Source organism: Equus quagga, chromosome 15 (assembly GCF_021613505.1).
Source record: "Equus quagga isolate Etosha38 chromosome 15, UCLA_HA_Equagga_1.0, whole genome shotgun sequence".
Lineage (NCBI taxonomy): Eukaryota > Metazoa > Chordata > Mammalia > Perissodactyla > Equidae > Equus > Equus quagga.
This window is the reverse complement of record NC_060281.1, coordinates 80,024,237-80,036,612: the sequence shown is the minus strand read 5'-3', so window position 1 is coordinate 80,036,612 and position 12,376 is coordinate 80,024,237. Positions and strand designations below refer to the sequence as shown.

Here is a 12,376-nt window from a genome sequence, read left to right as displayed (position 1 = left end):
GAAGGGTAAATGCGTATTTTATATATACTAGGTATGAAGAGTGATGAAGTGCAGGTATGTGGATTTGACCTTTCCTGGGATTAACTCTTGGTGTCTGCAGAAGAATCGTTTGTTACCTGCTAAAAGTACTGTATAAATTGAGCATGTAGGTGACTTTGAAAGACTTTAATAGAGCCTAATCGTTTTTAAAAATATGTATTACAGAAAAGTTAAGGAGTCTTGATAATAATGACTGGAGCAGAGAGAGTAAATATTAGTCCACATCGTTCCCGTAGCTGCTTTTATGAGTACGTCCATCCCATCTCGTCTAGTCCGGAGCTTTCTGATGAGGAAGCAAGCAGCACAGACATTTCTCCTCCGCTTCTTCTGAACAGAAACTCTTTAGAAATGCTGGTTAGTTGGTTAATATCTAAGGCAGATTGTTTCAGTCCCTATGCATTGACTGTGTGGACGACTGTCAGCTATGTAGTCTTAAGAGAAACTCTGATCATGATGTCCTTAAATGACAGGCCACTCCCGTAAATGAAACGTGTAACTCCACCTGTGGTATGTGTTACGCGAAAGGAGACAATGAAAGCTCCAGGTGCTGCTGTTTGAACTAGAGTAGTATAAAGCAATAAGCACCTAACCAGGACCGATTAGTCTCGGCACTAGCAGACTCAAAGTCCATGTGATGACAAATAGTATTGAAGCTGCCTTGAAGTCTCTCAGCCCGCTGGGTGGTCTGAGGTTCTCTGTAATCCCACTGCTAACTTTGGTGGCTCTCCTTTCATGGAACTCTTTATTCATGTGTCCAGACACACATGACACTATTTACAGGTTTTGCTAAAGTTTTTAAGCTTACAAGCTGCTGACCCAAAAAAGATTAGATGTCTCTCAAAACAGCAAGCAATGTGTTCTTTATACTCTCATCTCTACCCTACCCGAGCGCTGCATAGAACAGAAAAATACCTATTTACCAGTAGTACGTCACTAAAAAAGCAAAAATTGGCATGATGGAAGGTGACATTCTTTTCGAGATAAACTGAGTTGCACAGCCCTGTGAAACACATGTTTTAGAGCAAGTCAGCTGAATGTTCTTCGTTGTACTTCTGCAGCAGGGGCAGCGACAGGCTTACTAGACTCCCTGAAGCCAGAAGAATGAGGTAAGCAGCTCTTCTGTTTACCTCAGAATTATTTCTAGACTATAGAGTCAGGAGAACATTGGCCATAAAGGACAAACTTTATTTTCCCAGAGACCACAATTCACAAATACATTTCTGGGAGCCAGCCCCTTGACCCAGTGGTGAAGTTCATGTGCTCTGCTTTGGAGGCCCAGGTTTTGCCAGGTCAGATCCTGGGTGTGGACCTACGCACTGCTCATCAAGCCATGCTGAGGCAGCGTCCCACATAGAAGAACTGGAATGACATACAACTAGGATATACAACTATGTACTGGGGCTTTGGGGAGAAACAAAAGGAGAGGTAGATTGGCAACAGATGTTAGCTCTGGGCCAATCTTCCTCACCAAAAAGTATACAAAAAAAAGAATGAAAGAAATACATTTTTGTTGTGAAATTCACCTAATAGTTGATATTTTTTTCTGAGTGTTCAGTGAGACACCCCTAAACCATAACTGGCCCTAACTAGTAGACTTTTACACCATTTTCTCATTATTGCTATTTCTCAATATCTACTTGCCCAAGAATCTCTTCTTCCTACCAGTTTGTGCTGGTTGAACTGCCCTTGTGACCAAGTATAGAGTTTTTCTTTAAAAAAAAAAAAAGGAGAACTTTTGAGCTTTTTAGTTGGTTTTTCAGATTAGTGTTTGATGTGTGTTTAATTTGTTTTCTGTTATTAGAGAAAATGTCGCTTTCTAGCCGTGGTTCTGAAATATGTTCTTCTCTGGCATGGAAATTGTCTTTCCACACTTCTCTGCAGAATCAGAAATCATCTTGTCGGCAGTGATAATTTGGTAGTAGAGTTTTTAAGTGAGTGTTTCTTAATTAAAGCCTGTTCTTTGAAGTTAATTTAGAGTGAAACAGATGATAAATGTGGTTGTTTTAGGGCAAGTCATGGAATATATTTTCAGGGTTATGCTAAGAAGCATTAATATTAAGAGGAGACTTCAGAGTTTTCTTAAATCTAGAGATCTTTTATCTACTCTGTTTGATCTGGCAAATTAAGCTTTTAAATTTGGGAAGGCTTGAAAGACTGTGGGCCATGAGTGGTGTGGCGATGTTGGCTAAGAGCTGGTGAGTCCTGTGCGTACCCCGCGTTCCAGGCTTGTTGAGTCAGGCTTACAGTCTGGGTCCCCGCTCGGCTCCAGCCCCTCATCTTACAGCACTTGCTACTGCCAGTGATGAGAAAATGTTCAGTGCCAGAAATCCAGCGATGGATTTTTTTTTCTTGTTTTAAAGTGCTAGACTCTGGTGCTTAGTCCACATAGGGCTTAGGTATCTAGAGATCCTTTTATCTTAGACATGAGCCTGCTTAAGACCTTACAGGTTACAGAATCTTTTTCAGGAAGATTTTAGCTCAGTGTGGTGTCATGGCTTTATCCCTGGCTCTGCTGGTTGTGGAAGACGAGGTGATACAGAGATTCTATCAATAATAGATTGAAGGAGATTATAGCTGAATGGCTAAGGTTTATAATTTACTTCCCTAACACTTTTGGTTAGTTTACATTTAACCCAAAGTTAAGTGTATTGGTAAAGCTATTAGGGGAGGCCTGGGAGTTTCTCAGGCAGCTTGCAGCGAGGGAAGGTTTCACCTCTCTGCATTTTCACTTGGAAACGCCCTAAGGAGGAGGTAAGATATTTAAGGGTTACTTGAATGAAAGAATGAAGAAAAAGAGACAAACTAGATGAACAGTTGAGAATGTGTTTCAGGGATATGAATAGCTTATGGCAGTACTCATTTGGGGGTGGGAGTGATACTCATTCAACAAACATTATTAAGAACCTCTCGGAAATAGTTGAAAGGGATGCATTCTGCCTCTTCAAACATGGAACTTAGAGTACAGTGGGGAGACTTGCTCAGCTTAGATGGAAAGAAGGAGTAGGTTGAGGATTAGGAACAAAGGAAGACAGAGTCTAAGGCCGAGCCCATGTGGCACAGGGCCATTGTGTGTGAGTTGTGCCCCAGGCTGTGCGACTTTATAATTGGACTGGATCCATCAGAGTAGGGAACCTAGCAACCTTAAGGCAGAAAATGATTGAACTGATTTTTTGACAATGGCAGTGAAGAGTAAGTGGAAAGAGACAGAGAGAGAGAAAGTGGGAAAGGACACACATCAAATTAGGAAGTGTGGGGAAGCATGACACAGGTATGCATTAACAGTAACAAGTAACACTAATGGCTGCAGATTGAGTGTACAGGATGAAAGACTGATAAATTGAAAATGAACCCCGAGTTTCTTGTTTGGAAGATTAGGGGTAGAATGACATTGTCTAGAGTCATGGAAAATTCTGAAACGGAGCAATTCTGTCTTGTCCATATTTGGTTTCCACCCCGGTTGGGTAGGATTAGGATAAGATGAGTGACAAAGCAACAAGTGGATGCTTAGACCAGATGACCTGTAAAGGCTCCTGCCAGTTTAGGATTAAGTGATTGTATGGTCAATCGAATAGAAAAGTTCTAGAACAGACCAGTCACCTGCGTGCGTTACAGAGGCGTATGCATTTAACCTCAGGAGCCGGCCCTCCTGCTTGTCTGTCCAGTTGGTTTCTGTCCCCATCTTTGGGTTATCATCAGTCAGTCCTCTGACCATCGCTGCCCACACGATCCTGTCTCTTGTCTGTCCTTCATAGGCCTTCTTTTCTTCCTTTGCTCCCTTGATGCTTTACACTGCACGTATTCACTTGTAAGCTCCTGAACAGACCACCTCTTGTTACCCTACCACCATCACCCCCACCAGCATTTCGTCCCAAATGTGTGTGATCTGTTCTCTGGTCATCACTTCTCCGCCTCTACCCCAGGGGCTTCCCACCCACCGCTGACCACTGCTGTTCCTCCAGCCCGCTGAGCTTCTCTCTTTCAATGTCCTGTCTGTTGCCTGTTTATTGATTCACAGCACAGCAAAACATTTGTTTCCTGAGATAATTATAATGGGAAATCTTGTTATTGAACAATGGGCGTGGGTTGATGACATCACAGGCCTTAGGGACATCTCTGAATGCTTTAACCTGGTACCTCAGTTGTCCCTTTGCACCTTTGAATGCTTCAGCCCTTTCCAAAGCCTGATTGACCCTAACTATGTTCATTATGTTTATTTCAAATGACACGAATTTGCATACATTTTACTAATTTGATTCTGTTTTTAGACATTTATAAAAAATTAAAGGAGACCATAGTAAAATGAGCATCCTAGATTGTTATAAAGTCAGGAATTATGTCTTGACCACACCTCCAAAATGCACACTGCAGCACACAGTGTGGAGCTCAGTGAGTGCCCGATGGCAGTAATGATGGGGGATAGAGGTAGTTTGTTGTTCTTCTCATTTTACTACTGTCTTTCCTACCCTTCTCTGTTGTAGGGAATGGCATGATTTTTCCCCACCTTTGTTTATGCAACACCATACCCACAGTAGGAACTCATTAAATATTGGTTGTCTTGATGTGTCCAGGGTCTGCCAAACTGCTGTATTTGCCCACTTTGTTACATATATTGACAATTTACCACAAATTCTATTAAAATGATACACATCTGTAATAGGATTTTACTTTTCTTACTTTCCTTAGATTAATTTGAAATTTAAAGTTAATAGAACATAACTTTTAATTCATTCAGCAAATGTTTATTGAATGTCTACTCTGTCAAGTGCTGCATATCACAGAAAGAATAAGCTGTGTTTCTGTCTGCCCAGAGGGAATAAAGTCACTTCTATATAAATAATGACACTATTATAGAATAGATGCATTAGTTGAGAGAGATTCAAAGTTCTGTAGCATCACAAAGAAAAAACAACTTTATCTGGTCAGGTCAGGAAGGCCTCCCTAAGGAAGGGCCTTCTGCCGTGGCTCTTGGAGAATGAGGATGAATTTCCCAGGTAAGGAAGCCCAGGACAGGGCCTTCTGTGTAAAGCATGAAAGAACATAGTATGTGTTAAGACCTGTGATCGTATTTGAGTGGCTAGAGAAGAGAGCAGCAGCAAGTGCCTGCTGAGGGTGAGGGGCTGCACCGTGGAGAGTACCCTCCTGTGCATCCCACTAGGACAAGAACCCACGGAAAGTTCGTAAGGAGCTGTGTGGCCTAATCAGACCTGTGTTTTCAGAAGAACGGAGGGCTGAAGACAGGGAGAGACCATTCATCTGCTAAGCCTTCTCTAGACTCCAGGGATGTGGCAGGGCACCACGCCCTCAAGGACCTTACGTTTTAGTTGAGAGGAGAGAGAATTTAAGAAAAGGATGTGTGGTATGTCAGATTTTGAGAGGTGCAGAGGGGAAAAGGCAAGGATAAGGAGGGAGGAAATACAAGGATAGAGAAGAATGGATGCTGGAACAGTGTCCTTGAGTAAATGAAAGGGCTGCAGTCTAGGATGTGAGTTGACTTCAAAGCAAGGAGCAAGGATGATGTCCTTGCAGTAATGTGGGGAGGCAGGAAACAAGAACAGGTCCCGCACTGAGCCTGCCTTAGAGTTTTGTCATTCAAAATAGAGAATCTCCTGGGTTTTACACAGTTGAGCACTATCTAGCTTGAGAAAAGGGATTTCCCCAAATACTGGCAGGTCAAAAAAAGGGCTAATTGTGGGCATTTTGCACGTGGGGTGTAAATGTCTCAGACTGGAGCTTAGGGCAGCCTGATTTTTTTTAGTGACTTAACAAACTCTGTTAAGTTTATAAGCTGAATAGCTTGTGGAAAGAGGATGAGTCTTTACCCTGCACTGACTGCTGTCTCCTCCCCAGCCCTGGCCATGGGTCTCTGTGTTGCCATGATCGCCTTCGTCCGCCTGCCCAGCCTCAAGGTCTCCTGCCTGCTTCTCTCAGGGCTTCTAATCTACGACGTCTTTTGGGTAAGTGTCTCTTTCCCCAAAGCCACTGCTCTCCTTTGTGTTTAATTGGAGCGTTCACTCCTGAAAATTGTTAACTGTAAGTATCTAAAGTCTGGCTGGCCTGAGGACCTCCTGTCCTCGGCCACTGTCTGAGCCTCTGTCTGTTGAGATGTGTTCCAGTAGGTAGCACACAGGTGCCTCTTAGAGTGGAAGAGGGAGCAGGCAGGCAAGGCTCTCTGCCCTGGGAGCACTGCCAGCCACACTGTGAGGGATTAATCTCTGGGTGTGGAGAGAAGAAATCTGCAAGTACACACCAAGAGCAAAGGTTTTCTTTATCCTCAAAGCATGCAGTCAGAAAAGCTCGATATTGCAGTATTCTGAGACTGCTCTTAGGAGCAAAGAGGACTGATGCTAAGATCGGGTTGCTTCCAGCTCCTTCTGTTAAATGTGACTCTCCACTCGGCAGGTGTTTTTTTCCGCCTACATCTTCAACAGCAACGTCATGGTGAAGGTGGCCACGCAGCCGGCTGACAATCCCCTTGATGTTCTGTCCCGGAAGCTCCACCTGGGGCCCAGTGTCGGGCGTGATGTTCCTCGCCTGTCTCTACCTGGAAAACTCGTCTTCCCCAGGTAGGACTGGCGTGTTGGGCCTCATCCTGTGACAGCGAACAGACTGCCTTCCTGTGCCTCTCTGTTCCTTGATTAGTCTGTCTTGGTCATCAGCATCTAATCCTAGACTGGAAAAGAGTTGGAGTCTTCATCTCCATCTTACAAATGAGGAAGGGAATATTGACTTGTGAAGATTTATCACTAAGTGATACAGGTGCTGCTTTTTATTGTTGATTAATGTTATCAAGCAACCATATGTTACTACTGTTACCATATTTTAAAGTTGGCCGGAGAGAATTAACTGGAGAATCTGGATCTTTTTTTACTTCTAAGACATTTGCAAAAAAATATGTCCTAATGCTTAAAATTATACAGTTCCTAGTAATATAATTTTGGAAAAATTAATATGCTGCTTTAATCTCCCTGTGTCTGGTAATAGTCAGGTGCTTCTTTGCAGTCTCAGCAGTGAATGTGTGACAAATAGTGACATTTCTAGGGGAGGCAGTGCTTAAGCAGATCTCCTCAGCAGTTGCTCACGAGGTGCTCTCCTGAAGCGCTGAGGGGCCTGGTTGAAGACCCCTGTTGCCACTACTCTTGCGGCTCTGTACACTCTTAAAAAACTAGCATCATTCGGCCAGTAGAGATTTCCATCTACCATTCAGATGAGTTCTTTAACTTCTTAAAAAGCTGACAGACTTTGCCAGGAGGAGGAGAAATGGGACTGCAGAGTGTGGCTTCCCTGACCTGGGACACTCCCTTGCAGCTCCACCGGCAGTCACTTCTCTATGTTGGGTATTGGAGACATTGTGATGCCTGGGCTCCTGTTGTGCTTTGTCCTTCGTTATGACAACTACAAAAAACAAGCCAGCGGTGACTCCTGCAGTGCCTCTGGACCCGCCAACATCTCTGGACGCATGCAGAAGGTCTCCTACTTTCACTGCACCCTCATTGGATACTTTGTAGGTAAGAGAGAACCAGAGAGGCTGTGTGTGATCCCCTCTCTGGCTGTCCCCCAACCCATGCAATTAAATCAGGTCTTCCAGCTGCAGATGCTGGATGGAAGGAGAGCAGGAGCTCTGGTTGCTGTTACAGACAACCACAACGGAGGAAAGCCCACTGGCCTGTGAGATGACAGATGCTCTCCATCCATCTAGATAGATACTAGCCAGTCCAGTTCCCAGTCCAAGAGTATGTCTGAAGAACATTGTAGGAGAGTATGGTCACCTCAAAGTCAAGCACACCTACCACACAATGATCATGAATCAGTGTGTGTGCTTAATTAAATCTGCAGCTTGACTTTAATGAATGTCATGTTTATTTTCTACTTTATTAAACCGATATTTCCCTTCCTTTGTTCTGACATTTCCATCCCCTCTGCCCTCGGACTCCCTGGGCTGTTTTTTTTCTAGCCGGCCCCCTGGCAGGCAGACAGGGAAAGACCGCTATGGCTGGGCTAGGAACAGTGGTAACCCGTCTGCTCCTGTGACGCTGCTGCACAGGGAGTGGGAGGAGCACCTCTCATGGCCGCGCCACCTGCTGAACCTCAGCACCTGATTCCATAGCTCTCTCATGGACCCAGTTCATTTCAGTCCAGAAACTCTGAGACGGGCAGGGCAATTGGCCTTATTCCCATTAGACAGAAGAGGAGGCCAAGGCTCAGGAGGTGAATGCCTGAACCAAGGTTATGCAGCTCTTGTAAGTAGCAGAGTTGGAACGTGGACCCAGGTCTTTGCCTCCAAGTCTAGTATCGCATACCACGGGAGACAGACACCAGGCATGCTCCAGGCTGGAGTGTGGGCTTGAACCAGGAACCTGAGCACGCAGTGGCACGTGGGCCAGTCATGCGTCCTTGGAATGCTAGGTTTTTTAAAGCTGTGCTGTTTCGCGTTTCTTTAACTGCTCAAGCTGGGCATTTCACACCCTAACCACTGGATGGTCTAGATCACATTAGACCTAGACCATCTCAGCACTCTGCCAAGCAGCAGCAGGTAACAGAGGTCTTCCTCTCTCGGAGCTGGCCCTCGGTTATTCACGAATGTCCCTCTCCTCATAGGTCTGCTCACTGCTACTGTGGCATCTCGCATTCACCGAGCAGCCCAGCCCGCCCTTCTCTATTTGGTGCCATTTACCTTATTGCCACTCCTCACGATGGCCTATTTAAAGGTGAGAGAAGCAGTTATAAAGCTGTGAAAGCAATAACTTGGCATTGACCCTGGACTTGGGTATGTATTCTCCTTGCTGGAGGTGGTTCTGCTTAAGCACTGGAGCGCCTCGTCTTGACAGTGGGGTTTTTTTGTTGGTTTTTGTTTTTGCTAACCTGATACTAGCAACGTCTTCCAGATTCTTGCAGCCACTGGCAGAAAATGCTCATGCAGTAGACTACTACACCGCCTGGTCGTGGGTAATTGAAATCCCTAGAGCCCAGCTGCAGAGACTTCTGTTTCTCTTAAAAGCGGCACTCTGTTGCCACCTAACAGCTCCTTTAATACTTTGCATTAAAGTTTGTGAATAATTGAGAAATGATAGAGGGGCTGGCCCCGTGGCCGAGTGGTTAAGTTCACGCGCTCCGCTGCAGGCGGCCCAGTGTTTCGTTGGTTTGAATCCTGGGCACGGACATGGCACTGCTCATCAAACCACGCTGAGGCAGCGTCCCACATGCCACAACTAGAAGGACCCACAACGAAGAATATACAACTATGTACAGGGGGGCTTTGGAGAGAAAAAGGAAAAAAATAAAATCTTTTTTTAAAAAAAATCTATGATAGAAACTAGACTTAGAGCATTATCTTCCTTACAAGACTTATATTATCATCCCCATTTTATGGATGAGGAAAGCACAGAGAGGTTATTTCACTTGCCTAGATCATCTGACTCCTAAGTGATAGAATTTACACCAGGATAGAGGTGGTAAAAGTCCTTTGCTGCTCAAGGAGCCTAAGAGTTCTTCTAGTGAGTTCCGTGAAGAATGATGGGTTACTTTTCAGTGAGTAAAATTTTAATGTTCTTTGATTCTCCACAGAAGCAATCTGATCTGAGATCAAGAATCAAAGAGGATTTATAGACCCGTGTGCCTCTTGTTTAAGTCTGTAACTGAGTATAGTTCCCTCTTTCCCAGGGTGACCTGCGGCGGATGTGGTCTGAGCCATTCCACTCCAAGTCCAGCAGCTCCCGATTCCTGGAAGTATGATGGATCACAGAGAGTGACCAGAATGGCCATCTTAGTCCTTTTCTGTCAACGCGTGGTTTTGTTTCCTCTTAGAGCTGGCCTGGTACTCGGAGACGTACCTGTTTAAGGAACTGACGTGTGACTGGATTTTACATTTGCGGCAAGTGTGTTTGCAGGAGCGAGGTGCTGGAGCCTGCTTGGTTCCGTCTCTTCCTGCCGTTGTAGAGGTGGAGCCCTCCCGAAGCGACAGGCCCTCCCCAGCACTCCTTCCTCCCGTTGTATGGATCTGCACAGACTGGGGGATGGAGATGTGACTGTCTAAAACTGACAACGGCAAGGAGTTGTTCTATACCTTTTGAACACTAAAAGGATAAAAAACATTAGCAAACCGAAGTTTCTTCAACGAACCCTCAAGAACTTTGGGACCAGTTTCCTGTGGGGGACTCAGTTTCAGAGAACTGAGACAGAAGCTCTTCTGTCGTTATATTCTTCTTTCCTTTTTTTGGATTTATTAAATATTTTCTGTGGTGTGAAGTGACTTATTAAATCCACAGACATTGAGTGACTTCTTACAACATACACATCAGAATTTGTTGTAATGAGTTCATGTCCACCCAGATGTTGTGTTGGCAGTGAACGAGGGCACGGTTTTTATACATACACACACACGCGCACACACGCACATAGATATATAAGAATAAACAAAAATTAAAACCTGCTAAGGTCCTGCTGTGTAGCAGACAGGGGCTTGCTGTAATTTAGCATGTAGAGCAGTCTACTCTGGCTTCTTGTATGTGGATAAGCTGCTGTCTTTCCCCCACAACTGAACGTGCAGTTAAAAACCAGTATAGTATTTGTACTGATATACTCATGGACTTTAGGGGACTCTCGTTTGGTTTTGATCCGTGTAGCAAATTAGGGATGAAAAGTTAACACTTTTGCCCCTTTTTTGTTCTCACAGGCTTCTCCCTTGCAGGACTTTTAGTAGTTTCTTCTTGAACCAATGCATGTATTATAGCAGCAGGTGTCTTTGTGCTTTCTGATCATAGTAATGTACTACTTGTAAATACATTTTTCTATTTTCTATTTTTTTGTATTTTTTTTTTTTTTGGCATTTTGTTTCATTGGTGTGCTGTATTTTCCATGCCCTCACTCCTTTAAGAAAAAAAAAAGGAAAAAAGCAACACAATCCTGTCCTTGCTGTTGTGATTATAGTCTTGGTTTACCTGTGGTGATAACTGGGTATTGGGGACAAATGTCAAATGTCCCTCTGAGGCGGGCCCTACATTCCAGGAATTGCAGATGGAACAGGCTGCTCCATCCCCTTAGGATCTGACTGCGTGCTGTAGGCTCTGCTGGAGAGCCAGCATCTGGTGGTAACTAGTGTGAGTAATGTCCGCTTGCCTTTGTCTAAGCAGCCCCAGCCTGATAAGAAGTTGCCCATTGTTCAGAGGCCGACAAGAGCCTGGAAGTGGCCTGCGTGCCTGACACCAGAGGGTGGAGACGGGCCCACGCGTCTGGTTTCTCCCTGAAGCAGGTGACCTGCCTCTGTCCTGACCTGTGTAACAAACTGGTGTGCTGTGGTCCCGCTGCTTGGAGCCACGGCGGATAAAGCTCACAGGCGGTGTGCAGCGCGTTGTCCAGGGAGCGTGAAGCGATCAGGGTGGTACGTTCCTCTGTTGTGTCTTCAAATCTTGCTGAGGGCTGTTTTGTTTCTTGTTGTTTTGTTGGGTTTTTTTAAATAAATGACTCCTTTCTAGCCCTTGTTACCTCATCTTCACTTTTGGTTGTTGGTACCAAACAGAGCTCCTGTCACCTCGCTCCTGCTCTGCCTGTCCAGAGGATGGTGGGAAGACCGTCTGTCTGCAGCCAGGGCAGCGGCAGCTCTGGTTCCGTCCTGTGGACATCAGGGACCTGAAGCTTCTGTTGTCCACAGAACTCCAGACAGCCTCTGCATTGGGCACAAACCAAAAGCACACTCATGTACCCACTGCTCATCAGCTGTCCAGCTTTCTTAGCCCTCGAGGATGCTGATGGCTAATTAGGGGATGGGGCGGGGGGTTGGAATCTTCCAAAATGACTCCAGTTAAGGGCAAGTGCCAGTAATGGTTAGAAATGTTATCCTGGCAGTTGGTCAGTTTAATTTTCCTAGCTTTCTTTTCATAAAAAATCTAAATTCCAGACAGATGGAATGTAATTTTTTGTCATCCTCACTTCTGTGTAAGGTTAAGGGGGAAAAATACCCACACGAGACTCCTGAATGTAATTTCAATTCCAGTTGCGAGTCTTCAAAGCCCTTAAAACTTTGGCAAAGGAACTGCAAATACCCCTTTTGGTTTAAATTAACCACAGCAGGCACACTGGAATTTCCCAGGCTCCAGGAGTGTGGTGCCCTCTTGACGGTGGAGGAGAGAGGATTGCAGCCAAGGCACAGTGCTTTCAATTTCTCCTTACAGTCTCCCCACCTCTCCCCGCTGCTCATGTACTGATGTCCTCATCTTATTTTTTCTGGTTTCTCAGATACTCCGAGTTTTGGGTTTTTCTAAGAAGGCTTTTGCATTAGGCAAGGCATGTTTACAAATTTCCAGCACAATCCGCTTCCTTCCTCGCTGGTCTGAGGTTCTTCCTC

General features: G+C 45.0%; 1 protein-coding gene across 2 annotated transcripts in view; it reads left to right on the top strand.

Annotated features, from left to right (window-relative positions):
• The window catches only part of SPPL3 (signal peptide peptidase like 3), a 121,619-nt gene extending 110,113 nt beyond the window's left edge, over window positions 1–11,506 (top strand). For both annotated transcript variants that reach the window (XM_046640028.1, XM_046640027.1), the window contains exons 7-11: window positions 5,887–5,993; window positions 6,439–6,602; window positions 7,345–7,544; window positions 8,635–8,744; window positions 9,697–11,506. In XM_046640028.1, coding sequence (XP_046495984.1) covers window positions 5,887–5,993; window positions 6,439–6,602; window positions 7,345–7,544; window positions 8,635–8,744; window positions 9,697–9,768 — 653 coding nt within the window. In that variant the 3' untranslated portion in view covers window positions 9,769–11,506. The remainder of the gene's footprint in view (window positions 1–5,886; window positions 5,994–6,438; window positions 6,603–7,344; window positions 7,545–8,634; window positions 8,745–9,696) is intronic.
• The last annotated feature ends 870 nt before the right edge of the window (window positions 11,507–12,376 follow it).